Below are 27936 nucleotides of genomic sequence, written 5' to 3' on the forward strand. Positions count from 1 at the left end.
AATAAATATTTCCAGATCACAAAAGATTCCAACGTCAGACCAAGATCTGATTTGAACTTTTTAAGGTATGAAGGGATTAAATAACATTCAGCTAGACTGTAATTAAGTTTATTCTTTCGAAGACAAGAGGTGGAGTATTGCTAATAGTGGGCGTGACACAGCCAATAATAGCCATGTGATCGACTTTCTTGTCTAGCATAAAATTTTAATGTAAACCTGCCTAGCATTTTGCCATTGTGGTCTTTGACAACTGACCGTTGATGGAAAGGTAATTAAATGATTTAGTATTAAGCATTATCAAATGTAAATGCCAGTGAAATAACTAAGTGTAAGAAAATATGTATATTTCGCTATAGTGCCACAAGATGACATGATAAATATATGTGAAAAATTACCTTTCAGTACCGCCCATTATATCATTGGCACCATCGTACGTATGAAGTATCTTGACTAACTCGTAGTTCGTCCTTAGTGGAAACTCCTGTCCAGTAAGGTTAATGAAGTATTTCCATGATTTGTGTTTATGCAGTAAATCCCTCATGCAAGAAAGGTCCGCATCTAGAACTGAAAGTGTACCCCACCGGACATCATATAATTGTGAGGCAATGAATACATTTTCAAAACACGATGCAATGCTTGTCATTGCGTCTTTCACGTCACGTGCAGATTTTCTGTCCACGTGTATACAGTATATATTCTGAGGTCTGTATATCGATCGAAGGAGTCTCTCTGCCTGATAAACGTCTTTATACATCAATATGCTGAAGGCCAGTGGAAAGGTTTCTTCCACTGACGTTAGTGAGCTCATGATATATCCTCTTTTTTCAAGAAAAGAATCGCAATGTTTGGTCATATTGATATACTCTGTATTACTTATATGTTTTGGCTTAAAGGTTTCCATAAGTGTATACGTCTTGTTCATCTCAATGGAATCTCCATCGAATAATTTTCTACAGTTGACTAGATTCACTGGCATCATCTTTTCAAAAACACCCGCTGCATTTGAGGGACGTGAAAACAAAACAAATGGAAACATTTTTATGATCTGACTTGTATCAACACCTTTCAGGTTATGAAGGCTGAGAGAAGCAGTTGAAAACAAATAGATGTATACACCACAATGCACAAGAAAGAGGAATATAACTGTGGTAACGATAAAACACCAAAATCGTTTCCGATTCATCTGTTATTCGATTGAAAGTAAAACAAACCTGAAAATGTAATTAAATAGTAAGAGTTAGCAATGAATGAAATATTCATCCTAGAAAATAAAAACGTTAGATATAATATCTATACAACTGAATACCAACATTTAATTTAAACCTTGAAAATTGTTAAAGACTATTTAAATACACGTAGACTTCATCTTCTCATATAAAATCATGTACGAAAAAAAATATTTGTATGCACAGACCAAGGGTTTTACAGATCATATTAAAATTTATCTTCCTCAATAATTTATTAAAATATATTCTCCTAAGAAACATTCGTTCTTTTTTTTGCATACCTCAAAAACAAAATAATTTAAAAGCCGTAGAAACGTCAATCCAAAATTCACAGAAATTGTTTAACACATTGTTTTATGAAGATCCATCTCCCAAAATAGAAATTTATTAATATATTAAATATTTGTCCACATTTTTAATCAAATATCACAAGTCATTTTAACCAAAGACAATTTTATACAGATTCAACATTACGCACCTTCGCTGAATTGATTTTTCCACATTATATTTGTTTCAAAAAATTAATATTGCTTCGACTCGTAAGAAATTATTACAAAATGTAGATGATGTCTTAAAATGAGTTATTGTTATTTTGATCCCTAATGTTAATAGCTTAACTTGAACGTATCATCCAAATTTATCTTTTAATACCAGAAACGATGAATTCAAAACAATCGCTGCCGAAATTGTATTCTGAGTAATATGGAATATTTAAATTTGCTATATTTCCAAACCTTATTGTCCTAATCTTGTTAGCATTCATGTTATAACCGGAAGACGTTAAAGGTATGCATGTTAGGACCGGAAAACGTTTAAGGTATGCATGTGAGGACCGGAAAATGTTAAAGGTGTGCACGTTAGGACCGGTAAATGTTAAAAGCATCCATGTTGCAAACGTTAAAGCCAAATATAACAAAATCTAATGCAGTTCTGAGTGATGTGTCTGAGACGTCTAGAGTAATAGCCATCAATAGTAAGTAAAGTGTCAGTAACCACCAAGTTGGAGTGAAGTGTCAATAGCCACCAAGAGTTAGTGAGTGTCAATAGCCAATCATACTGGGATATAAAATGAGTTTTGCCAAAATATTTCCACACGAAACAAAAGTATAGGTTGAGAGTGGAAAGTTTTTGGAATGGTTTTATCTCTAATTTAATTCAGAAATATAACTGAAAAGCTTGAATACTATGTCAATAAAGACTCTCGTCATCATTAGCACGAGTGTATGCTCTTAACATTGGTAACAGAAAAGAGTGATGAAACCAAACTTTATAAAAATTAACAAATAATTTATTTCCCTAGACTACAAAGTAACAATAAGAAAACATAACTTAACGGTATTGCGAATTAAATCCAAATTGTAATCCAAGAATTAAAACACAAGTCCTATGAATGAAAAGTTCTAATTGAATCACAGCTCAAATCCCGATGAAAATCCGAAATGCAAGGCGATGACGTATGCAATAGTCAGTGTTGTACTGATGTGTCAACAGCCTCTTGTTGAATCACAGAAAATATTATTCCAATTTTTGAATTCCATATAAATTCCGACAAATGTCTTTGTCCAAGAATTATCAGAGCACTTAAGTATTTCCAGGGAAAAGAATCACTTGAAATTCAATAATTTGAAGAAAATAAATATTCAGCACCAAACTGGACACAACATATAACAACTTGACGTGTCAAGTGTTAAGGCACGACTGATATAATTCTTATCATAACATCAGTTAAAACTCAAAACAGACTCCCAGATGAGGATCCAGAGTTCATCCTTCTGGAAAAATAGAAGTTTGCTTATCAATTGACACGTCCTTTATATCACGTAGTCCATTTATAACCTTGACTCAACTTACTGATTCTTGCTCTGAGGATGATAAGTTTTTAAAAATTACCAGTTAGATAATGATGCAAATACTGGTGAAAATAACCAGTTAGATAATGATGCAAATAACGTGTTATATAATGGTGCAAATAATGAGTTCGATACTGATGCAAATAACCAGTTCGATACTGATGCAAATAACGTGTTAGATAAGGGTGCAAATAATGAGTTCGATACTGATTCAAATAACGAGTTAGATTCTGATGCAAATAACGAGTTAGATACTGGTGAAAATAACCAGTTACATACTGGTGAAAATAACCAGTTAGATACTGATGCCAATAACGAGTTCGGTACTGATGCCAATAATTAGTTAGATACAGATAACGAATAAGATACTGATGCCAATAATTAGTTAGATACTGATGCCAATAACGAGTTCGGTACTGATGCCAATAATTAGTTAGATACAGATAACGAATAAGATACTGATGCCAATAATTAGTCAGATACTGATGGCAATAACAAGTTAGATACTGATGCCAATAACGATTTATATACTGATGCAAAAAACCTGTTACAAGCAGTTGTAAATCGCCAGATACTGATGTAAATGAAACGTCTTCAGTCTATCATAAGTATTTCAAATTAACAGAGAGCTTGACTTGCATCCGTTCGAAATGACATCAAATTACGCATCGTTAAACAAACGTTTTATATGTATATCATTATGCATCAATTATATTCTATGAAAAGAAAGCAAACTTTAGTTTTCTTCTATAAATTTCTGACTGCGCGGATGTCCATCCTAGCCCTCAAAGTGCAATATCTGATCTTATATGTGTTGGGAAGCCTTGTCAATATTTGGCAAAATACATCCAAGCTCTATTCCATGAAGAGATGTCTTTATGAAATATTGCACCGTATTTCACTGCAATAAACAATGAAGGAATTACTACTCATTCGATAGCATTTGCAGCAACCAAAGAGTTTAAAACTATATGCTTTAATGCCAGTACAAAACAAACAATACAAATGGGTTTTTAAGCCTTTTCTTTCAGGCCCCTTTTAATGGGTCAAGTGAACTAAGTTTTCAGTTATTCCAGGATGTGGTGCAAAATTAGCATCAGGCAAAGAGGTCGATCTCAGATATCATATCATATTGACATAATCCATGTATGTCACACTGCAAATAACAACGTATGACTTTGTGGCACTAAGCTCAAAACGCCACGTGTTAGTGAAGTTATATATATATATATATATATATATATATATATATATATATATATATATATATATATATATATATATCAGTTGTTGCAGCTTGTTATGATTAGAAGCCAGAAGAGAAATATCATCAGGTTTGATTTCCACAGCTATGGGTCCATTCTTTGTTCCAAATTCACAACCCTCAAACTGGACTAGTAAGCCATTTAGAACATCAAGGTTTGACCAACCTCCTTCTTGATTAACTATTTGGCAAATCGGCAACCAGACCGAAAAATGTCCGTTGACGGGTAACATACATATTCACAAATATCGCAAAATATAATGCCTAAAGTGAATAATTTAAAAGGAAACCAGTTGTGCTACACTGTGTATAATGCCGTTCATTTATCAAGAAACATATTGAAATCCGTGAACCCAGCACTACCTTACACTGTACTGATAGCAACAGCGGTGTAACTCTCAGCTGCGTAGCCTAATCACATATCGTGACCGTATTGCTAAGAACTAGGAATGCTAGAATTAATATCTTGAGCCAGTCTGTTCGTTAATATATTTCTCAAAATGTTTTGTAAATAACAGGCCTGTAATTTTCGAGTTTTTTAAAATTATTATTTCTGTTACTTCTGCATAACCCTTTTTCGCAATCGACACGTATGTAAGACTGATAAAACATAAGAATAAATGAAGTTGTCAGACACTCTACGAGGAATTCACTCCCAAATATCAAATGTTCATTATAACATCGATCATGGTCATTTTCATATTCATTCCCTGAACTATGACAATGCCTTTTTGCGGTATATATTTTATTAAGGATAGTTGTGTCTAATATCGATTAACTAAACTATGTTTCGGAGAATGTGTAATAAATATACAGTGTTACTGAAACTATACTAAGTGCACAATATTATCAAAATAATCATGTTATATTTTGTCCGTTCAATGCAACATACACACATGCACATATATATGTGTGTGCGTGTGCGTTTGTGTATGTACCTGTGTCTGTGTGAGTGTAGCAATTTCAAAAATGTGATCGAACAAACAATACACAGACAATAAATATCATTAGAAACATATAACTCCAGTACATGATGAAACATTCTTTACCGCAATCATGAAACGAAAGCGAATCTAGACTCATTCGTATTCAATAGAAACTGCGGTTGCTAAGTAACAGTTAAATCAAGGACTTATTGCAGCATTTGTCAAATAAGAGTTCAACTTTTCTTCCGAGAGCACTATACATTACTTAAAAAAAGTCCTGATTACCACTTATAGTCATTATTTAGTATAATAATTAATAAATTGACTTATACCGTTTCTTGCACGTATACCAAAACGTTACCATTAGATTTACCTGTCTTATTTTCATCCGTTTGCACACTCAGAACGATTAAAATGGCGCCTAGAACGATATACCTTCCCATTGCACTTCGTTATGAAGATTAATCTCTCTTGACCTAAATACCCCCAGTTCAAACTTGACCGTTGCAAGTCAACTGATATTAGCTTCTTAGGGAAAACAGTACACATACATATCCACATAAACAACAACTGAACACATAAACACCTAAACAACGACTTATCCCACATATACACCAATCGAACAAAGACAAGGACAAATAAACACCAAATGAACTTATATATATATATATATATATATATATATATATATATATATATATATATATATGAACTGTACTTAAAACTAGAACCAGACGGTAAATGCGTTGTTTGTATAGTCTTCCAACAGAAAGTACCTTTTTCAGTAGCGCTAATACATAAGAGGTATTTTCTCGACGTGATAACACTAACTACATATCAACCACACCCCCGTAGAAAAGAAAGAAAATAATAATCAAAGTATTGATCGGACTGCGTTCTGACCCCTTTATATAAGAAATATATAATTGTTTAAAACAGAAAGGCGAATATGCTCTGAATACAACATGGAGGTACGGACGGAACTAAAGCTAGATTATTTTTTTGGAAGTGTGGAGTAATGGGCCTTATTTTAGACTGACTAATATAAAGGTGTGAAAAACAATTTACATTTCTTTGTACCTTTAGCGCTGCGTGTTTTAGAGACCAGTATTTATGCAATCATATTTAATTATGCCGATGCTATTGTAATTCTTTTGAGACTTATTTTGCATTTCTTTTTATAGATGCTTGTGAAATAAATATTTCGATGCGGGCTTATGCCTTACACACACACACACACATGTATATATATATATATATATATATATATATATATATATATATATATATATATATATATATATATATATATATATATATATATATGTGTGTGTGTGTGTGTGTGTGTGTGTGTGTGTGTGTTCTCCATGGTATAGCAGTGTTAGGGACCAGCTTCGCACTGATAAAAAAAGACCGCCGTAAAGCTGAGAGGCTCTGGCTTTCCACCAGACTCACTATTCATGAGCAAATCTATGAAGTCGTTAAGAAGAATGTCACAAATATAGTCCATGCAGCGAAATCAGCCCACTACACTACTAAGATCATGGAAAGTTCCAGCTGCAAAGAGTTCTTTGAGATTACTAACAAGCTAATGTCAAGGAACAAATCAACACCACTTCCAACTACCTTCTCTCCAGTCGACCTTCCGGACATGTTTGCAAATTTATTCCGTGACAAAGTACAAACTATTAGAGATAAGCTTGACACCACAATTTCAATTGACTCGTTGTCACCATACAGCTGGGATACAGAATTTGAGCGGCAACCATTAGCAGCATTTGAACCTGTCTCTATGGATTTCATACCTACAATCCTGATGAAGAGTGCACCAAAGTCATGTGAACTTGATCCAATTCCAACATCACTGCTGCTCGAGTGCTTAGATCCAGTATTGCCTTCACTAACTGATGTTATTAATACCTCTCTCTCATCTTGAGAATTCCCATCATTTTTCAAAACTGCCATTGTAAAGTCTCTGCTGAAGAAACCAACACTAGACCATAACGATTTAAAGAACTACCGCCCAGTTTCTAATCTTCCATTCATTTTAAAAATCTTTGGAAAGGTTGTTCTATCCCAGCTTGTATCTCATCTAAATTCAAATAGTCTTTTTAGCAATGTACAATCTGCATATCGCCCATGCCACAGTACTGAAACTCTCGTCTAAAAGTAGTTAATGACATTATCTCTGCGTTGGATAGCGGAAAGATTACAGTCCTCACCCTCCTTGGTTTGTCTGCAGCATTTGACACAATAGACCATGATATATTACTTCACCGTCTCCAGCATGTATTTGGCATTCATTATACAGCCTTACTGTGGTTCAAGTCCTACTTGGTCAACAGGACACAAATTGTATCTGCAAATGGAATACACTCCAGCCCAGTCGATATATGTTGTGGTGTTCCACAGGGGTCTGTTCTTGGACCTGTTCTCTTCATTCTGTACACTCAATTGCTCTCAAGTGTCATAGATCATCACCCAGTGTCTCGCCAATTGTACGCTGATGACACCCAAATATACAAATCTAGCCACCCAACTGAAGTTGATACTACCATCCAAGGTGTAGAGAGGTGCATTTCTGATGTCAAATCATGGATGACTTGTAACAAGCTGCAGATGAATGATGATAAATCTGAGGCCATTCTGATCACAACCCAAAGACTTTCTCATTCACATCCTTTGCCTCATACAATAAATATCAGCAACGCCAACATTAAATTCACACAATCAGTACGAAACCTAGGTGTTACTCAGGACAGTACTCTTACATTGCACCAACATGTCATGAACATATGCAAGGCTGCATATCTTGAGCTGAGATGCATCAGCTCAATTCGCAAATATCTTTCAGTTGATGCCACTAAAACACTTGTGTGTTCATTAGTACTTTCAAGACTGGACTATTGTAACACAATTCTGTCTGGTTCATCTCAATATCTACTCCAGAAACTTCAAAAAGTTCAAAACACAGCTGCTCGGATTATACCTAGAGTACCACGATCAGAGCACACCTCCCCGCTGCTATGTACCCTACACTGGCTATCCATTCGATCCAGAATCAAACACAGAATTTGTTCTCTGTGCTACATTTCACTGTCGGACTCCAGTCCAACATACCTATCTGACCTCACCCATGTGTACACACCAGCAAGATACTTACGCTCCTCTTCTGACAATCGTATACTCATTATTCCCACTATTAAAACAAAGTCATATGGACAGCGTTCTTTTGCATACCAGGGCCCAGCAACGTGGAATGAATTGCCCACTGAACTTAGACACAAAGACACAGTGATCACATTCAAGAGGGATCTCAAAACTCACTTATTTCGACTGCAAGAACAAATTTAGAAGACCTAATAATGTTTCCTGCCTGAAATATTCTCAGCATGTTTTTTATTTTTTAATGTTTTTTCTAATTTCTTGTTGTTTGTTTTTGTAATAATATTATTATGTTTCTTATGTTATAGGTCTTGTCTAATGTTGTAAAGCGCTTAGAGCTTCTAAAGATTAGGCGCTATACAAAGTCCTCATTATTGTTATTATTATTAATATATATATATATATATATATATATATATATATATATATATATATATATATATATATATATATATATATATATATATATATATATATATATACACTACAACGGCTGGTTGAAGTATGAGTATCCGAAACGAACGGGAACTGTGTCGGAGCGAGAATTGCAGCAATTGTTGTAAAATGTTTGATGACCAGTATCTTTAATTTTCTACTTTCTCGGTCTGAAATATTGTGTTGAGATACAACCCCACGTCCATGAAGCATAATATCTAATTGAATTTTCCAGCATTAAGCACCAAACCTTATATCACTTTGCTTTCAGATAAGAGTATAGGTAGAGCAAAGGTGGTGTCGTATTTACTGAGTACCGCAGTAATGTATTCTTTGTTGTAGGTATTGATCATTTTGCATTCATCCTATTCATACCAATGTAGGTCATCAAACCAAGATAAACCTGTTGAAACCTGCTGATTGGGCAAGGGGTCAAAGGTTTCGTGCCACATATGAGTATAATCTTTATCGTTAGAAAGTACGTTACAATTAGGAATGCGCCAGATGCATGTAAATATTAATACTTACGCCTTGTTTACCTTTTTCTATTCCACAATTGATGATTTTTGGTAGCGTTATATATCCGGTACTTGTATGAGTTCTACGATATAAGAGGTAAATCCTGATATTTATACATCATTTTTTATTGGTACAAATATTCAATCTGCACAAGGTTGCTACTTCCTGTTCACTTTCTTTGGCGGAAATCACAGATTTCACGTAAGTTGTGTACACCTTTAATTACCAGTAGGTTTCCAGAAACTTTAGTATGTCTATATGCTTTTATATCAGCAGTCAGCACTTACAATAGTCAATACTTGTTGACAATAGTCAATACTTGCTGACAAAAATCAATACTTCTTGACGATAGTCAATGCATACAATAGTCAATACTTTTTGACACTAATCAATACTTGCTGACAGTAGTCAATACTTGTTGACAATAGCAATTTCTTGCTGACAGTAGCCAATACGTGATGCCAGCAATCAATATGTGCTGACAGTAGTCAATACTTGCTGATATCGCAAAAGGAGAAAAAAGTATAAAATGGATGAGCATCGTTATTTACATGGTTGAAAATTTCATTCAAAAAGCTACATATGACACTCTATGGACATCGAATTAAAACAATTCACAGCGTATATGCAAGCCTTTTTATATACTATATGCAATATTGTGCAAGTGAAAATAGCGATTTGAAGACAGTGTTTTTATCATGATAAGTAAGGTATGATTTTATTGCACAAAAGGTCTTACCTACAGTGGAGTTATTATAGCGTATGCGCTATTTTCATCTGTTTCGCTATAATTAAAAAAAAACAGGAATATGTTCAGGTACAGGCATGGTACGAAATCAATGGTATATATTCAGGCATGTGTAAGGTACGAAATCCAAGGTATATATTCAGGCATGTGTAAGGTACAAAATCCATGGTATATATTCAGGTACAGGCATGGTACAAAATCCATGGTATATATTCAGGCATACGTTTGGTACAAATTCCATGGTATATATTCAGGCATTGGCATGGTACAAAATCCAAGGTATATATTCAGGCATTGGTATAGCACAAAATCCATGGTATATATTCAGGTATATGCATGGTACAAAATCCATGGTGTATCTTCTGGCATATGAATGGTACAAAACTCACGGTATATATTCAGGCATATGTATGGCAGAAAATCCAAGGTATATATTCAGGCATTGGCATGGTACAAAATCCAAGGTATATATTGAGGCATACGCATGGTACAAATTCCATGGCATATATTCAGGCTTATCCATGATAGAAAATCCATGGTATATATTCAGGCATACGCATGGTACAAATTCCATGGTATATATTCAGGCATTGGCATGGTACAAAATCCAAGGTATATATTCAGGCATATGTATGGTACAAAATCCATGATTTATATTCAGGCATACGCATGGTACAAATTCCATGGTATATATTCAGGCATTGGCATGGTACAAAATCCAAGGTATATATTCAGGCATACGCATGGTACAAATTCCATGGTATATATTCAGGCATATCCATGGTAGAAAATCCATGGTATATATTCAGGCAATGGCATGGTACAAAATCCAAGGTATATATTCAGGCATATGTATGGTACAAAATCCATGGTATATATTCAGGCATATGTTTGGTACAAAATCCATGGTATATATTCAGGCATTGGCATGGTACAAAATCCAAGATATATATTCAGGCATTGGTATGATACAAAAACCAAAGTATATATTCAGGCATATGTTTGGTACAAAATCCATGGTATATATTCAGGCATATGTATGGCACAAAATCCATGGTATACATTCAGGCATATACGTGGTACAAAATCCATGGTATATATTCAGGTGTATGTATTGTCCAAAATTCATGGTATATATTCAGGTGTCTGTATAGTACAAAATCCAAGGTATATATTCAGACATATGTATGGTACAAAATCCATGGTATATATTCAGGCATATGTTTGGTACAAAATCCATGGTATATTTTCAGGCATTGGCATGGTACAAAATCCAAGGTATATATTCAGGCATTGGTATGATACAAAAACCAAAGTATATATTCAGACATATGTTTGGTACAAAATCCATGGTATATATTCAGGCATATGTATGGCACAAAATCCATGGTATACATCAGGCATATACCTGGTACAAAATCCATTGTATATATTCAGGTGTATGTATTGTCCAAAATTCATGGTATATATTCAGGTGTTTGTATGGTACAAAATCCATGATATATATTCAGACATATGTATGGTACAAAATCCATGGTATATATTCAGGCATATGTAAGGTAAAACATATATCGTTTATATTTAGGTATATGCATGGTTCAAAATCCCTCGTATATATTCAAGCATATACAAGGAACAAAATCCATGGTTTATGCTCGAGCAAATGCCCTCTTCAAAATTAGTGGTATATATTCAAGCATATGCATGGTTCAAAATCCATGGTATTGATTCAAGCATATGCATGGTATACAATCGATGGTATTGATTCAAGCATAGGCATGGTACATAATCCATGCATTGATTCAAACACATACCTGGTTCACGATCAATGATATTGATTCAAACATATGCACGGTTTACAATCCATGGTACATATTCAAACATATGCACGGTTTACAATCCATTTTATATATTCAAACATATGCACGGTTTACAATCCATGGTATTTATTCAAACATATGCATGGCTTACAATCCATGGTATGTATTCAAACATATGCACGGTTTACAATCCAAGGTATATATTCAAACATATGCATGGTTTACAATCCATGGTATATATTCAAACATATGCACGGTTTACAATCCATGGTACATATTCAAACATATGCATGGTTTACAATCCATGGCATATATTCAAACATATGCATGGTTTACAATCCAAGGTATATATTCAAACATATGCATGGTTTACAATCCATAGTACATATTCAAACATATGCATGGTTTACAATCTATGGTATATATTCAAGCATATGCATGGTATACAATCCATGGTATTGATTCAAGCATAGGCATGGCACATAATCCATGTATTGATTCAAACACATACGTGGTTCACGATCCATGATATTGATTCAAACATATGCACGGTTTACAATCCATGGTATACATTCAAACATATGCACGGTTTACAATCCATGGTATGTATTCAAACATATGCATGGTTTACAATCCATGGTATATATTCAAACATATGCATGGTACATAATCCATGTATTGATTCAAACACACCTGGTTCACGATCAATGATGTTGATTCAAACATATGCACGGCTTACAATCCATTGCACATATTCAAACATATGCACGGTTTACAATCCATGGTATTGATTCAAGCATATGCATGGTTCGCAATCCACGGTATTGATTCAAACATATGCATTGTTCACAATCCATGGTATTGATTTAAACCTATGCATCGTTCACAATCCATGGTATTAATTTAAACCTATGTATGGTACACAATCCATGGTATTGATTTAAACCTAGGCATGGTTCACAATCCACGGTATTGATTCAAACATATGCATGGTACAAAACATGAATGCATGCTGGAACAACTTGAACACCCTTTAAAGCAGCATTGCACAAGGGCACGTGACATGCGCGAACCTCAAACGTAAGTAGTAACAGTGGTGGACAAGATCAAATGCTGGCGATATTCGCAGCAAATAAAGCGAACTCAGCCTCTACCACTGTAAATAGTCATGACACTTTGGAATGTAATCACGTGATTCCGATACATACAACAATTTTATTCTTCATTATACCCGTATCTAACTTAGATAAAAACATTTATACTAAACAAAGGTGTGATATTTTGAAAACTGACTAATTAGTTAGTTACAATTAGGTATTATTTTCGGAATTCAATCATATCTCTCGACAAGACAATCCTTCAAACGGACGCAAGTAAATACATACAAAAGTTGAACATGGACCTAGGAATGTCATGTAGGCATATATGAAATGTAAACTTAGAGAATAAAATTCAATAAAGGCCGTAAGACCCATATGCATAAAGACAAGAAGGCAGTTATACACAAAGACTCCAATAAATCCTATTATGATCGAAAACATGTTTTCCTTTCTAACTGATCTTTTCGAATACAAGTTTTGTCAAGCAAACTCGATATACTTCAAACGTGAATAAACCAGGTTGATCTTCATTTCAAATGAAATTTCATTTCCACATTACGTCTGCCTTCCTCTCTTTTGCATTATGACCTCCTCGACGTAGTTGAGAGAGCTGTAAAATAGTTTCGTTTATGTTGTGTTTTGTTTTAAAGCGTTCCACTATTTGTTCCTGCTTTAGTAAATTGTTCCGTCATTTCTAAAGCAAATTTGTCCATACGTCTGTCCATGAAAAAACCTGTAAAACTCACTTTTTCCATTTATCAACCGTCCTATGCTGCTTCTGTCCAAGGAAAGAAATCAAACTAAAATTTACCTTTAATTATCAATAATTATGACACTTCATTAGCATCTAATTGACAGCCCAACGCCATGTGATTATTTAAACATCCACCGCATTATTTTATTGCTTGACTAACAAATCAACGCAAATATTTAACAACTCATGCTTTAAAAAGAATTCGATAGTAAATACATTTTTACCTCGTTTGTGAGTTATGGTCCAAATAAACTGTCTACAAAAGGCATTGGAACAGCGTGTCAGCAATCAGGTATTCCAGTGTTGTTTCAATCGAATATGCGTTCAAGTTTCATCATCACGAGATAATAGAATCAATCGTTGTCATATATTTTCATCTTTTCTAAACAGTTCTGATTCCCCAATTTGTTACAATCTAACAACTTCCAAAAACGGTAGGCTTTAACGTTGTATGTCTTAAATCTCATCAAATTACCTGTCGAGTTTAATTAAAATGGTTTAAAATAACTTACATAATCAGCTTGTTATGTTCAGGAATGGCTCATACTCGACGTATATCGTTTCCGGTTTGAATCGGTATCATAAATCTGACAAAGAATATGAGGATCCGTAGCGGACAAAAGCTGGTCCAATGACATATCTGCAGTTGAAATTTCGATGTCGTATGTCGAGAAATCCAATATCACGTGTTGGATCAAATTGCATGTCCTTACAGTTCCATTTTATGATCGATATTTCAGATTATATGTGTTGAATTATGCAGTCATGGTTTAAAATTCTATTTCCCATGTACGCGTTATACAGTGCATATTTTGAATTATACAGCGGTGGTTGAAATTTCAGTATCATATGTGGATAATCCCCAATTCACACGTTGAATGTAACTGTTTGTGTTGAAAGTTGTATTTCCATCTGCTGAATTTCAAGACATAGAGAAGTAGCCTCACTGTTTAAAAATAACTCGGTCCGTTCACGAGAGCGACCTCTAGGAAAGAAATTCATAGTAACAAAATAGCAATTCTGACATGCACAATAAAATGTCCAACCACTGCTGTGTAATTCAACAGATACAATCTAAAAACTCAACATACGAAATAGAACTTGCAGCACAATCAATGTGATTCAACTTATTAAATTGAAACTCTCGACATACGCATTAATATTTAAACAACCGCCGTGTAATTCAGAAGATACAATCTAAAATCTCGACATTGGAAATATTATTTTCAACTAGCGGTGTGTAATTCAACAGGTTAAATCTAAATACTCTTCATATGGCATGGAACTTTCAACATAAATTCCTTGAACTAATATGTAAATTAGGAATTCTCGACGTATGACATTGAAATGTCAACCACCGCCATGTAATTCAAACGACACATATAAAACCTCGGCATAGAAAATATAACTTTCAACCACTACTGTTTAATTCAATAGATACAATCTAAAATCTCGACCTAGAAAATGGAACTTTAATTTTTGATTCAACACGTGAAACTGGAATTCGGTACATGTGACATTAAAGTTTCAACAGCAACGTTCTGATTGGACCAGCTTTTGTCCCCTACGGCGCCTCATAAAAGTACGTAAATATGAGGTCAGGACGACATGTAAACAGGATGCAAACTATATACACCGAAACTATATGTTGCCCCATTGAGCATAAGACATTTACACTCGTTCAAAAATGTCCTGTCATGTCATGATGCCTATAATAAGAAAAATGAGTTGACGTCTTCATAAATAAAAAGTTATTAAAAGATAATATATTTTATATCATAACATATCATTAATACATTTGACTGCAATCGCAAATACTGCGTTTAGATGCAAATCACGACAGCTAGGATCAGTGCAGACAGAGAGACAGAGAGACTTTCCATCCTGGGCCAGAAGAATGCAAACCTGATTTGATTTACACCAGCATAGTTCCCAGATGAGCGCCATGATGTCCTGTCGCCATATGCAAGGATTCCTGTTTCCTAATCGATGTCTAGGGATTCTGGTTCACGGTTGTCTATATATCAAAAGATCTCCACTAGTTGTGCTGTCAGAGAGAACAAGCTATAATTGTTTGTTGTAAAGAAAAGACAGTTTGCATTTTATCGATTGCTAAGTTGTGCTATAGTTTCCACGAAATGTTATATTTTTTATTTAGTACATGGTTAGTACATTTTGCCTATACTGTGCACAGTTTCATAATTTTTCTTATTATAACATGTGAACATATCACTTTATGTGATTCTGTCTGGTCCAAATAAGCCCATGTAATTATTGTGCAGTATTCTCCTTACTGATTGGCTCCGATCTTGGAAAAACTTTTTCAACCCCGCCTTCTGGAAATGTTTTGTTTTCAATACACATTTTGGCGGCCGTTTTTCGACTCTAGTCAAGAAAGGAATTTTGAAAAAATGGGCTCGTGCGTCTGAATATGGCAAATTTATCTCCACATGGACGTGTTATGTCATGTATAACATATCATGACATGAAAAAAAACCATAAGACGACAACAACAAGTAAAACAATGGGTAGTACGCAGTTGATAGCGGGTGTGTGGGGTGGGGGAAGGAGGGGGCGGCGAACCTTTGGCATTCAATCCACCCTATCTACAAGCGTAGTTTAATGTTAATTTAGAGAAATAAAATAAACTCACCTCTGTTCACAGAAGAATGTGGATATAAAGCGGTCACCAAACTGACAGAAGTTTTCCCAACTACTGATTATTTACGCGGTAAACATGTGATAAAGTTCCGACTAAAATGAAATTTGTTTACATATTCTGTAATGTACTGTTCAAAGTAAACTACTGCAAATATCCGGTCAGGAATACATTACAGTAAATATGTGAATTTCTGCATCTAGCAAACCCTCGTTCACTTAATTACAGCAACAATGTAATGTTTACTTGTGACTGTGAGCTGTTAGACTACGTAAACGTGGATCCACTACTGTACTCTAACGGTTACCTCATGAAGCAATACATCAAGCGCACAAGACGTCCTGTTTTGAAAAAATGATTTTGTCTGTGTAATTTGTCTTGTTTATTCTGAAGGACGCGTGTAGTTTGAATGACCAACCAAGAACAAGAAAAACAACAATAACAAAGGAAACCAAGGAAATTGGTCAATTGATAGTGTGCGTGGGGAAAGGGATGGGCGGTATACCGAAACATGGATCCCACTATTATATACAAGAGTGGATTAAATGTTAACTTACAGGAGTAAATAATTTCATAGAAGAATTTGGAAATTAACAGGTCTCCAAACTGAAATTACCTTATCAAACAACAGACTGCTTACGGCATATAATAGGTCTTATCATGTGATTTATTTCCGACTTAGAACAAAATTAGTCTATATATTTGCTAACGTCTAACGTTCTAAGTCGGCTAATGCAAATATCCTGTCACAAATACAGAAAACTGGAAAGCTGCATCTACAATCATCCCTTAGCATGAATATGCACAATTTGAATATTTAGAAGTGCAGCTGAGAGTGAGACACTTTCGCTTTTAACCATTTCTCTAAACGGACTAAAACTATGTGACAGAACTTGCATATACATTCTGTGTTTAAATCTTGCGTTGTTTGAGTCAAAGTTTCTTTTTATAAGAAAACACACTTGTTCTTTGAATAGTAGTTGGTAACAATAAAACTAAAAATAATGTTACTACGGTGTAAAATAGTTGAGGGACTATGTTTTACGCACAACACGTGAAAGGTTCACCGGCTGAATCAGAACGGTTAAATTTATTTCTTCTTCTTTCACTCCTATTCCATTAAAATAAGAACTATCCCATCAACAGAATCTCAAATGAGTAATGATTTAACAATAAATTTATGAAACCAAGGCTTGCAAAAGCTGGATATTATTTCACTCGTTTCATACATTCAATATTAAATCATTACCCATTTGAGTTCCTCTATTTAAAAAGACTAAAAATTTTGAAGTTTGTATTTACATCATTTCAGACCGAAAACCGATGCATACTTTTTAGGAACATACCTTTGAATTAGGGGATTTATTTTTAGAAAAGATGTCCGGATCCCATCTGGCTTGACAAAACCTTCTTGCTCTGATTGATAAAAAATAAAACCCTACTAGATCACTAGTTGAATAAAGTAAATGATCTTGAGGTAAAGAAGTAAAAATGTGCCAGCCTGAAAGAAAAGCTCAAATCAGACACATTTCCTAATTAAATGGTCAGTTCATAATATTCACTTGATCATAAAGCCGCACAAAATTGTCTTCTCCACCATTCTGAATCCACGTAGTCGCCAATAAGTTGAGTATTACTGTCTCAAAGCACAGTCTTAGTGAAATGTGAATTAATATCATAAAGATATATACAAACTTTAGGTAACTTTTGCAGGTGTCCATTTCTGTGAGTGTCATCTGGAACTACATAAATAATGGTGGGAATAACAATAGATCTGTGAATCTGTGCAACTGTGTCAATATGGGCTGTGAAGCGCGTGAGATATTTTTAGTTGTATGGCTTCTAATTCCCGGTCGGTCGACGAGGGAACACGCTACACAGCATCATTCACGTCTTACATAGTGAAGCTAAATATAACACGAACCTTTAAGGGAGATGTTCAAAGGACTGTTGATAAGCTCAGTGTGTGTGTGTGTGTGTGTGCAGGGCTGGCGCCAGACCCGGCCAGACTATCTGGCGCCCTAGGCAAGGTTAGATTCTGGCGCCCCCCCCCCGAAAATATCAATTTCAAAATTTATAAACAATATATTTTTTAAAAAAATGCGCCCCCTGAAATCAGCGCCCTAGGCGCCTGCCTAGTTTGCCTATATGGTAGCGCCGGCCCTGTGTGTGTCTGTGTGTGTGTGTCTGTGTGTGTGTGTGTGTGTGTGTGTGTGTGCGAGAGAGAGAGAGAGACAGAGAGACAGAGAGAGAGAGAGAGTACTAAGGAAAACAAATTTGTTTGACCAACGTTGTTTGTACAACGATGTATGAACAAAATGAACGAATTTTACCCAAATGTGTATAGATGTGGTTTAGTTTAAATGTCCGCAGTAGTTCTTTTTCTGAGACTACAGGAAAACTGCATGAATAATGAAAGACGCATCGTTGATGAAAATTGATTGCATACATTTGTACTGAAAGGAAGCGATCAATATAATCAATTTAACTAAGAGTATCTGCATGGCGTACATAATTATATTAATGACGATGATTACTTGTTGCATGGCTGAAAGGGTATTCCCTTAAAACCGTGTGATTATAATGGTAATGATCATCAACAGGAAGTGAGTCAAGGACACCCGCTATTTATTCGGATCCCATTGTAATCATATGAAACACCGTAACATTGAAAATTCGGTAGCTTTTAAATTGCCTTGATTCAGGTTATATTACTCAGTACTGTATGACAAAAAAAAAAAAAAAGAAACAACATATGATTCGTTGCAATTTTATAAATCCGAATTTATCTGAAACATGTCTTTCCAATTCCGTACCTGAAGAATCAGGTATTGCTATAAGTACTGACTGGCTTTAGAACATTGTCTCTAACGTTTAGCCACAAGTAGGATAAGCTTTTGCGTGATTATTTTCACTTAAATGTTACTTTTCATTATCAACCAATCATAACCCTCCCAATCCTTATAATCTAGTTATGCTCTCCAGTTTCTAGACTGGTTGCGATTTTTCGTATAATTTTACTGTGAATCCTATACAAAGCTTTGGCCTTGATTGCAACATGGTTTCACTTTTATTAAAATGGCTCATAGAATATTGATAACCGAAATAAATAGCACGACTGAACGAAATCACAGTCAGGTAAATGGAGATGACAAATAAGCCCCTTCTGCAATTTAAGAGAGAGAGAGAGAGAGATCCAAGGTCCCCGAACTGATCTGCCCTAAAAAAAATTTACGTCGTCAGTTTCTGTGGCTTGAGATAGGCTAAAAAGTCGCACTGGTAACGAAGGTCGAGTTTATCCCTATGACATACTCTCTAGTAGATTCCACTGTCCCCAAGCTGCAACTGCACGCTAAACGACTTTTTATCTGTGGATATACTACATAACTCACGGTACAATTATGAAAGAATATTAGAAATGGGTGGATATAAATAGATGATGTATTGGTTTGGAGACAGTGATAAGCAAATAACGATAAGTAAGATTTTAGCAGTATCCTGATGAGGCTCATATGGTCTACTTCAGACAGAAGATTGTATCAAACTTGTTTATTTACCATGTGCAGTGCAAGCCCAGCCATTTAAGAGTGTCATCATCAGCTAGGTGCAGAGTCTGCATTCAACCAGGGAACTTTCTCAGTGGACAGATGTTCACAATGTGTGACATGGTCTGTGGAACACCACAGCTACAGGAAGAGTCACTGACCTGGCCACATCGGACAAGACTGGCATTACAACGACCATGTCTTGTCCAGAAACTGTTGAGCTGGTCTACCGATGTTGTCGAAGGGATTGAAGTTAGGGTGGCAGACAGATGGCTCAGCTACGATGTACAACATCTGTTGAAGACCACTCATCACTTCATGCCGAAATAGCCTTCATATCCTCCGGCAAAGGACCTAACCAGATTGAATGTCTCGAAGCCAGGCTGACTGCTGGATGTGAGGTAATGTCCATGTACAGTGCAAGATTCTCACTGGCATAAACTTTAACCAGCAATTTTGTGGTTGATACATGGAGACGGAGATGTGTAGGAGGAATGTTGCTGAGTACCGGCAGCCATGGTAAAGGAGCATAACGCTGTGTTCCAGAGATTATGCGCATTGTTGTGTTGAGCTGGACGTCAGTTAGCTTGATATGGAACAATCGAATCCAACAGGAGCGCAATACTCTGCTGTTAAATAACAGAGGACCGGTGCTGATTTCTTGAGTGTCTGACCACTAGCGCCCCAAGTTGAGTCAGCCAGTTTGCGGAGTAGGTTGTTTCGAGTGTTCGGGTTTGCTGCAGTTTCTTAGGGTGGTTGTATAATTTTAGAGACCTCTCCAGAGTCACACCAAAGTATGTTAGTATCGAGTCTTTTTGTATGTGCTGCCCATTGAGAAGGACGCAAAGCTGATGGTTCGTGTTTCATTTTTAAGGTGAAAGACGATGGAGACTGTCTTTGTTGTTCTTGGCAGTAGACGCCATTTCTTGAAGAAGTCCGTCATTCCTCCAGGTCCTTGTTCATTAATTTACTGTCCCGAGTGACCTACTGTCCCGAGTGACCTACTGTCCCGAGAGCGACTGTGTTACATGCATGTCATTGACATAAATATTGAACAGACTTGGCGAAAGAACTGACCCCGGTTTGAGTCCACTAGTCTGACATCTCTACGAGATGCAGCTTTGAAGTCTGAAGTAACTGTCGCGACGGAATATTTCGATAGCCCCAACTATTCAGCGCAGCGATACTCTGGAAATTTTCAACAACAGCCCTGCATGCCAGACCGTGTCATATGCCACTGTTAGATGAAGGAAAACAAATTTGGTTTTAAGATTACTCTAAAAACGGTTTTCAACAAACGTAGTCAGGGCAAAGACTTGATTGAAAGTGGCCTAGGTCGTGCGTGCAGCCTGCTTAATGAAAGGTTATGATGTTCTCCAGGTCCGTGCCAATTCTTTGGATAATCAGGCGCTCCAGTATCTTGAAACAGACAGAAATTAAAGAGATTAACAAATAGAACACTGCATTATGGGGATCTTTGCCATGTTTTGGGATCGCAATACTCTTTTCCTGTAGCCACAAAGTCAGAATGCACTTTTCTCCAGTAATCAGCGTGTTTAAAGCCGCGAGACATACTTTTGTCTTCGGGCCAAGACGCTTCAGGAACTAAGGCAGGATATTGTGATATCCTGTTGCTTTGCCTGATTTAATTTTGCATAGCACCTTTTGAAGCTCTATTGTTGTAAATGCCTCCAGAGTATTTTAATCTAGTTCATCTGACTTCCGACGGCAGTATTGCTGCTATTCATCTCGTACTTGTCGTAGTTGCTGTTTCACCACGTGTGCTTTTGCCACTTGTAGTAAGTGGATAGCGGCACCATTTGGTATGGCAACAGAGAGGACTTGAACTGACGGTAGCTAAGCAGTGCCAAGTCAACGAATCAAACTCTAGCATTTCCGGCTAAAATTCGAAAAGCTGAGTGGACGTGTAGTTTCCTCTCACCGAGTGCACATGGCAGTGTTCAGGGCTTCAATCAGGTGATCTGCTATGTTTGGGTCTCCAGATGCTTGATACGCCATGAGAAGAGCCTGACACTCTTCATCCAAACAGAGTGTATAGACCTGGAACATATTGAGTGGCTGCATTGAATATGGTTCTTTAGAAGCGGTGGTAAGCTTTATTGATTCAGATGCAGCGAGATGGAATAGTGACCTTGCTACGCTCCAATAAGTCACTGAACTTCGTCTAATTTGCTTTGTGGAAGTTCCAGCGCAGCTGTGAAGGGCTGAGTAGAGTTAGCAGTTGGAGTCCAATATAAAAAAAAAGCATTGGTCTGCACTGACTGTGTAGGAAGTCATCTAGAACTGTTTAGCTTGCTGGCTGAGGATGGTCACCAATGGATCTGACCCAAAAGAGGTACGGTCAGTAGTCCTTTTGTCATCTTGCAGAATGAAATGTCCCACGTTGCTTGAAGTGTTGGGTCAGAAGGAGATCATTGTTCGTTGCTCACTCTACCAAGTGTTCCCCGTTTTCATCAGGGTGCGAGTAGCCCTAGTCAGGATAATGATTGTTGAAGTCGCCTATACAGACGGCTGGGTATTCCGAGAGTTGGAAGCCTATTCTTGTCCCAATGGGCACTGGGAAGTTTGTAGACATTATCAATCTTGTACATTCCATTATGAACCACAATGCAGAATCTGGTGGAGGAAACTGGAGAGGCATCAATAATGTCACAGCATGCATGCGTTGCATGGTCGAATTTGGAATCTGGCGTTGATGAGATGAGGTCAAAGCTCCCAATGCTGTATCGTCCTGCTACCTGGTCTGCTAAGTGATAGTCCTGCAGATAGATCATGTCAACATTATGACGGTGTGAGACAGTGCTGATCATGGTTCGTTTGGCTGCTGAGAGACCCTCGACGTTAAGTTCTAAAACTCGCAGGGCAGGTCTAAAGGGTTGAACGTGAAGTGGCATTAGCACGTCGAGGGCTGTTCTTAGTAGTAGCATGTAACCGGGAGACTGGCGGATACTTCGCTGAATACTGGCGGGGAGCGCGATGTGGACGCGGATCCATGTTACCCTTGTATCAAAGATGGACCTAAGCTCTGAGATGTGCTTTAGATCATGATTTTTCATGAACAAAGAAATATCTAAATTTCAGTCGTATGCCGTTTACAACGGTCTATCATCGGAATTAGTGTATTGACTCCGATAGAAACCATACACGGTACTAATTCAATTAGGATTGCACACCTTAAGCATCACCTCTTTGATCTTAACTGCCCAAAACAGTAGCTAAGCATTTTTCTGTGTAATTAGAAAACAATATCCAAGAATTGGTTACACTTGGGGCTTCACACACACAATAAAAATGTTTATATTTGTTCCATTTGTTGATAAGCAACACGAATTCATCTTGCTTACCTCTAGAACATTTTCAGCAAGAAAGAAACACACTTGTCAACATAATTAGTGCCGAAAGGAGGATATAGATTTTTGTGAGGTTACAGTATTAGAGAAGGTTGCTTCAAACAACCGGATATATTAATATCAGATAATTTGCCATTTATAGAGTAAATACTGGCATACATGTTTATATTTTCCTGCTTTCGTTTCTCGCATTACACGTCATATTTGATTAGTAAGATTTATAGTACAATGCTTAATCGTGATAACATCTCATTATTCTAATTTTATTCAGGAATGTTTGTAGTGTTATATTCTATATTTACATTGACTTATCCCTACTTAATATTGTTTTCAAATTATGTGTTCTTGCATTGTTTTTAAATTATGTGTTCTTAACATAGTTTTTAAATTGTATGTGTTCTGGAGGACTTTTAAGCAATTTATCCTTTTCGAAGTACTGCGTGCTCATATATGCTTACCTTAACCTTTGACTTTATTCCGTAATGGGACAAGGAAGATAATGTATTTCAACTGACAGATAAATTGTGATACCAAGAATAGTAGTATAGAAAAAGGAGGCTATGAAATCACCCTTACTTTCTATCCCAAGTGCACATTGTTCTTTTTCCGTATAATCTGAGTGAGCAGACCTTTTTTTGAGAGAGATGATGATATCAACCTTGGCTCACATCAGAAAAAACGAATTTTGTATGGAAATGTTGCTAAAGCTTTGCTGTGTACGTGTACTAATTCACGGAAAGAATACATTAGTCCCCTTCCCTTATATCTGATCTTTTGTAACGAAATACGAAAGTAGCTTGTGGTTATATAATGATTTTACATACAAATTGAGGCGACACATGATGGCGGTTTGTGATTATATAAATCATTTTACATTAAATGAAAGTGAATGAGGTCAGATACTTCTGGCTTTTTACTCTAATTTTACACAAACCTCCAGTAAGATCTCACTGTCTTATTACAAAATCACTTGAGGTTTGTGTAAATTTAGAGTGTAAGCCAGAAGTACAGCGTGGAAAGAGCATCCTACCGATGATACGCATGAGGCAAATGAGCAAGGACACATCAGCCATATTCTGCATCAAACAATTCTTACAAACAGACGAAAACAATGGCTACATGCTCTATATCCATACATTGACAGATGTCATAATTATCGAGTGCAAACAGGTTTATATTTACGTTCCAGCATGTTCTGATACCGAAAGGTATCATCATAGATCATGTCAGTGGAAACACATATTTTTAAAAACATGAGAAACGTCTACTTGTATGTTCCAAGCTGAAAACACGCTTGACACGAACTGACGTTTGATTTTATGATGATGCATTGCGTTTATACATAAAGCTTCTTCGCCAGTTCGAGTATGTTAGTTTTCTGTTTTTGTCGAACTAGCTTGAAGAAGTTAATATTGATTGCAATTTACATTTTTTTTTTCATTTTCATTTTTCTCTATTGTTTGTTTGTAAAACACTTTTTCTCTACTATATTTTTATTATATTCTATTTTTTGTGTGCATTATACTGTGCCGCATATTTAAATTTTGTTGTTTTGTCTCATAAACTTGACCTTTATTTTATTTTTTGTTTTATTGTCTTTATTTTGTCTGTAGCATAAATTGACCTACATTTTTTTACTGTTAATATGTTTCAACAATGTTTTAATTTTTGTGACCTTTATTATACTTTGTACTTATTATTTTATTTCTTTTATTTATTTTCATTTTGTTTATTTCTTTGTCGGTACTTCAGATTGTCCTTTGTTGTTTTTCTCTATACGTTGTTGTTTTTCTCTATACTTTGTTGTTTTCCTCTATACTTTGTTCTTTATTATTTTTGGGGGTCTGTAGTATACCTTGTCCTTTATTTTCGTTTGATTTTATTTGTTTCATTTGCATTATATTTGTTCGAATGTCCAGTACAAAATATTTGGTATATAAAAAATATGGTATATAATGGCGCAACGCACTCACTATCTCACTATACGCTAAGTATGAGTCGAGTCAGACACATGCGAATTTTTGTCAAGTATTCAGGTATGATCGGTTACACAGACATCATAATTTTCTCGCGCTAGCACTACGCAAATACATACGCACTAGCAGCGGATTGTTCATTGTGTCATTGATGGTTGCTTCCAGGAACTATTTAATTGATAACTTGAATGGCTACAAGCCATATAGGTTAGAAAATCTTAAGGCAGAATCACAGAAGGAAAACTACATTATAGCTGGTACAGGCATGCGTAAGAGGACACCAAGAATTGTAGAGACACCAAATTGGGCAAGGAGAGCAAGAATAATTTCAGCTTCTAAACAGAGCTAGAATGTCTTTAGGAACACAAAGCGATACTTTTTTTCCTTTCTGGAAGGCGTAATACAGCCTAATCCACAGTGAACAATGAGTGGCATACTTTTAATTTCGCCTAAGGCATAGTATACCTTTTGTAAATATCTTGCAAATGAAATTTGCCTATTGCTTTGCCACTACAGTAATTTTAGTTCTGCAAAATATTTGGCGCTGCACCATCTGACACTTATTTATTTTTTAATAGACCACGATCAGTTATTTACACCATCCTTCAGGATGAATCTTTCGTCACCATGGCAACCAATTTTACGTAGCACAACATTAATCAGCACGCGGTGCTCTGATGAAATGTGTTCATCCTGACTTATTGCGTTCCACCCAATAGTGATATGATAAGCACAGTGTTTGATTACATTATGCACAACTTTCTCCTTTATTCCCTTTGTGTTTTTGCAGATTCATTATGAAGCCTCAACGAGTACATTTTTATCTATTGCGATAATTTTTTCGAAAGCTGATAAGTGCTTTTCTTTGAACCTGCTGAGTAAGTAACTTTATTAGCGAAGTCAGCTAAAACATTTAATTTATTTAATGTCGCAAACATGTCCCGATTTCAAAGCACAGCGAGTTAATACCAGTACGCTGCTGCTCAAACTGGTCACCGTATTTTTGTCTGATGACATTGTAATGAAAATCACACATAAGAAACTCGGAGAGCTCGAGTACTGCAAATTTAGCGCACACAGGCTTGTTGAGAATCAGATTATGCTTTCATCTGTGCAAGGCAACCGAATTCTTGGACTTTTAATGGCAATGAAGGCGGGATTAGAAACATGCTTGTCAGACCTTGCCGCGTCGTTCACTTGTTCTGTATTGACTCTCTTTCTTATTTGGAATGGTTTTTCCATATCCGGAATTGTTCATTAATTTGAAATAGATTCAGCTCAAAATCTTATGTTTCAGATCATCCTTTCTCAGTTTTAAAATTAATATAGGACTTTAACCTAGTTTCCAAGCTGAATTTCACAATGAGGTAAATACTAAATAGCCCGATAACTAAGTCAAAACACTTAAACCTTTTAGCGGATAACGAGACGCGTTTTGTCTAGTTGATATAAAATTAGTTTTTGAATATTATAATTTCCAAGGCTGAGTTTTGTCTCCAGTTTTGTAAATACTGACTCAGTATGGAATCGTCCACAACCACGCTTTTGGCGCCAAACGATAGTCGTAATGCGAATCATGAATTTCAGATTGATATTCTAAAACAACTTCGAGAATGCAACCAGTGCTGTGATCAATACTTAATATTGTCATGTACATTTTGTCTGGCGCCAACCAAGATAAATCGCCTAAAGGAAGGTTATGTGACATAATACAGCGATTTATACTAGTAATGCCCAGATATGAGATATATTTGGTGTCCTGCGATTCGTCATAGCAATTCCGATATTTATAACTGGCTACAGCAAGTCTTTCAGGTTTTCTGATATTGCACCACTGAGATAGCTCTCGTTAAAACTACGCCGCTTCACGTGATAGCCAAGGGCACGAATAACACCAAACAGGTTCCAGGCTGTAATACGCAAACAGAGATCACGAAAGTTTTAAAACATTTACCAGCAACATCACGTCTGTTCGCAAATAACAATCATGGCAGTCTCAAAATTTACTGATACCAAGCTATTCAAAACATGTGTTGCTGAGTCGTAGACTTAGTTAGGAACATGTTCTCCATTTAACTTATAGAATTCTTCCGCTGCTGGCATTGCAGTCTCATCAATTGTTCCCAGGATGTTATGTAGTCTGATGGATAGCATCCTTTGTGTGTTGGCAAACTACGGTTGTCGTCATTGGCAAACTACGGTTGTCGTCATATGAGTTTACATATTTTAATACGCTTTTGGCCTTTATCAGTTTTTCAAGTGAAGTGTTCATACACTTCAGGCTGTAAAAGCAACGCAGTTCTCTCAGAGAAATTAAATGTTTTTTTTTTATTTTATTTGGAATGCAGATTACTTTTTTCCTCAAATTTTCAAAAATGCTTTAATATGAGATGGGAGACCAATCCTCTGAGATAATGAAAGACAAACGGAATAAATTATAGCTTGCTTAATCTCAGATTATATCGTATTATGAGATGACACTAATCTATAATTTTCTCGTCACAAATCCAACATAATATAGATAACATAGAACGTTATCGTTCACACTGCAAATTATTTTTGCAAGTGAATTCTTCTA

At 36.0% G+C, this 27936-nt stretch overlaps 1 protein-coding gene across 10 annotated transcripts in view; it reads right to left on the reverse strand.

The window, feature by feature from the left end:
- Nucleotides 1-27936, reverse strand: part of LOC149777791 (beta-1,3-galactosyl-O-glycosyl-glycoprotein beta-1,6-N-acetylglucosaminyltransferase-like) — a 49034-nt gene that overhangs the window by 19970 nt on the left and 1128 nt on the right. Inside the window, exons 1-5 of one of the 10 annotated variants that reach the window (XM_089938837.1) lie at nucleotides 16461-16765; nucleotides 15713-15854; nucleotides 10125-10170; nucleotides 9395-9467; nucleotides 396-1211 (exon numbers count right to left, since the gene is read on the reverse strand). In XM_089938837.1, coding sequence (XP_089794963.1) covers nucleotides 396-1183 — 788 coding nt within the window. In that variant the 5' untranslated portion in view covers nucleotides 1184-1211; nucleotides 9395-9467; nucleotides 10125-10170; nucleotides 15713-15854; nucleotides 16461-16765. The other 9 variants (XM_089938842.1, XM_089938836.1, XM_089938840.1 and 6 more) reach the window with 9 other exon arrangements.

Source organism: Sinohyriopsis cumingii, chromosome 17 (genome assembly GCF_028554795.1).
Source record: "Sinohyriopsis cumingii isolate HCF-2022 chromosome 17, ASM2855479v2, whole genome shotgun sequence".
Classification (NCBI taxonomy): Eukaryota; Metazoa; Mollusca; class Bivalvia; order Unionida; family Unionidae; genus Sinohyriopsis; species Sinohyriopsis cumingii.